General features: G+C 36.4%; 1 protein-coding gene across 1 annotated transcript; it reads left to right on the top strand.

The window, feature by feature from the left end:
* The first annotated feature begins 777 nt into the window (after positions 1-777).
* LOC106876436 (uncharacterized) lies at positions 778-2,043 on the top strand. Its single transcript, XM_014924980.2, has one exon. It carries the CDS (start codon positions 788-790, stop codon positions 1,892-1,894), a length of 1,107 nt encoding a protein of 368 aa, XP_014780466.1. The 5' UTR covers positions 778-787; the 3' UTR covers positions 1,895-2,043.
* Positions 2,044-2,844: the final 801 nt, after the last annotated feature.

Genomic DNA, 2,844 nt, shown 5'->3' with positions numbered 1-2,844 from the left:
TGTGTGTGTGTGTGTGTGTGTGTGTGTGTGTGTGTGTGTGTGTGTGTGTGTGTATGTATAATCTATGTATGTGTGTCTTTGTGTCAGTGTTTGTGCCCCACAAACACTGCTTGACAACCGATGTTAGTCCGTTTACGTCCTCGTAACTCAGCGGTGCAGCAAAAGAGAGAATAAGTACCAGGCTTAAAAAAACTCCTCTGGTTGATTTGTTCGTCTAAAATCCTTCAAGCCGGTGCCCCAGCATGGCTACAGTCAAATAGCTGAAACAGGTAAAAAGATTCAGCAAATAAGTGTACGCTTAGAACACCCATCAAAACACTTGTGAACAATTGTCGTCACCCAGTGTTATTATGTTTATCTGCCATCACTGGTTTTACCAGAGACGTCGCAAAGAGAAAATGGCTGTTCAGGCATTGGATGGCTCTGCTTTCTTTTGAGTGAATATACCTTGTCTTTTTGTGAGATTCATAATTAATCTTCATTTCCAATATGCGATATCTAACTGAATTTGTAAAATGGTAAGAAGTGAAAGCTTGGGACTACCTTAAATCTTAAATCTCAGTTATCTAACTCAAAATCCAAGCTGACTTCTGTGGAATATCTGATAAAATTCAGGATAAAGTGTTTAAAATCTTGAGCTTCTTGTTTAAATTCGTATTAATGTCAATGTGTATTACAAAGAAAAAATGCACCATTATAATAATGTTCCTGTCAGAGATGAAATGTTTTGTCAAGACTGTTGATTTCGATTCTCTATTACAGATTCCTTGAACTTGAACTATTCAAGATGGTAACTGATTCTACTGAGAATAACACTCAAGAGATTTTCACCCAAGGGATCGGCATTCAAGAAGCATGTACCCAAGAAAGCAACTACTGGGCATTTATGATAGAATATCCGTTATTGCAGCAATCAACACTTACTGGTGCCTGGGTTAGGCTGTTCGAGTTATCAGTGGTATTAACATTTGGATTGATCGGCAATATTTTAGTGTTCATCGTCATGCAGAGACCAGTTTTACGTAAACAGTCATTCAGTCGCTACCTTAGCTTACTGGCGATATGTGATTCTTTATCTCTGATCATCCGGGCTTTCTTCTGGATCAATTTATTGTCCACCATTTTAAAAAGTGAAATCATTATAACATTCCGTACAGACTTCTTGTGTGGTTTTAGCGAATATTTCATGACTGCAAACCATGTGATATGTTCTTGGTTATTGGTGTGCATCACATGTGAACGTATCATCGTCACAGCATTTCCATTTAGTGCCGCACAATTCTGTACCCCCAAAATTGCGAATATTGTTTTGGTGATCTTGGTAATGAGTGTATGCATAGCTCTCTCTTATGTGTTCTACTTCAGCCAGTTCGCATGTAACGTATGTGGTATGGTTAGACAAGCTCAAAATATTCATTTCACCATAGCTACAACGTGTGTCACTGTGGCTCCGTTATTTATAATAATTTTTTCTAATATAGGGATTATATTTGCCCTTCGCTGTCAATCAGATATTGTTTCTCATCGTCAACAACTGAACAACCGCAATCGAATCACCAAAATGTTACTCGTTTTATCAATTTCATTTGTAATTCTTTTCTTGCCAAACGCCATGCTTGTCCTCCTAATACAACTCCGTCCAGACTGGCAAAAATCTTTGAGTGTAGCTCTGGGACCTGTCAATATGCTATGGGATATCAACTATGGTATTAACTTTTACCTTTATGCTATCACTGGTAAAGTTGTTAGGAAGGAAGTGAAAGCAGTTTTCCGTCGGATGAAAGTTAAATTTCCAACAAGCAGACGAACATCCAGACTGCCAAGTATCAGTAGTGCTTCGACTGGGATGGCAGCCAGTCAGACTCTAAGTTCTATTTACCGAGCAGTTCAATAGAAAATATAGATTCTACTCTTATCCACAGTGGAACATTAAATCAGAAATACTAGTCGATCTCTTGCTTTTATTGTTTTCACTAATTACTGTTTGTAATTATAAATCTATAAATTAATTCGAGAAAATAAACAAATAAAAATGAACCTTTATCACTGGTTATTTTGATATTGTGTTTCTCACTAATATTTACAAAACTAGGATGTCTGCTTTTCTCAAACAACTTAAACAGTGTCTCCCCAAATAAATACAATAGTAAATACATTGACAATTAACTTATTGTCAACCATTTCATTCAGCCAGACATTAAATCACATTAATTAATAATCGATGCATCTCATCATCTCATCATATATCACATTCCCTCTGTTCAAAACGATATCAGAGCTACTTGTGCATTCCCCAGGCAGCTGATGAAGGAAAAGTTCCATAAATGGCTCGTCTGTTTTCCTGTGTTCATTCTGTTGTCCGTAAATAAAAGTCCGTTTTTTGTGCTTTGTTTATGTTCCCGTTCCTTTTTTAACGTCCTGTACCCGGATATACACTTATATATACATGTAGATGTAGGTATGTTATATATGTATGTATACATGCATATGCTCATATATCATTTGTATTATATATATATAAAATCAAAATAAGCAACACGGATTTTAAAGATGGTTGCAGTACGCACGTTTCATGCTACTCCATTTATTTAAGTAATGCGAGCATTACATTAAATGCAATATGTAGAGTAATCTTCAGCTGCACGAAAATGCAGAAAATTACAGTAGAATAGACATATTATAATTGTGGCAACATTTCAAATCCAAGTGGGAGGAAGAATACATAAAAATCCATCTTGGGGTTGATAGCACCACTATGTGCAACTGCAGAAATAAGTCCCATTGTCCCTTATTAGGAATTTGTTGCACCCGTAACGTAGTGTACAGATGCATTATTAGTACAAT

This window comes from Octopus bimaculoides, chromosome 18 (genome assembly GCF_001194135.2).
Source record: "Octopus bimaculoides isolate UCB-OBI-ISO-001 chromosome 18, ASM119413v2, whole genome shotgun sequence".
NCBI lineage: Eukaryota > Metazoa > Mollusca > Cephalopoda > Octopoda > Octopodidae > Octopus > Octopus bimaculoides.
The sequence above is the reverse complement of the archived record's forward strand: the minus strand, read 5'-3'. Positions and strand labels throughout refer to the sequence as shown.

What these genes read in the sequence shown, in the direction of transcription:
- LOC106876436 (XM_014924980.2), top strand. Translation starts at nt 788, where the DNA reads ATGGTAACTGATTCTACTGAGAATAACACTCAAGAGATTTTCACCCAA.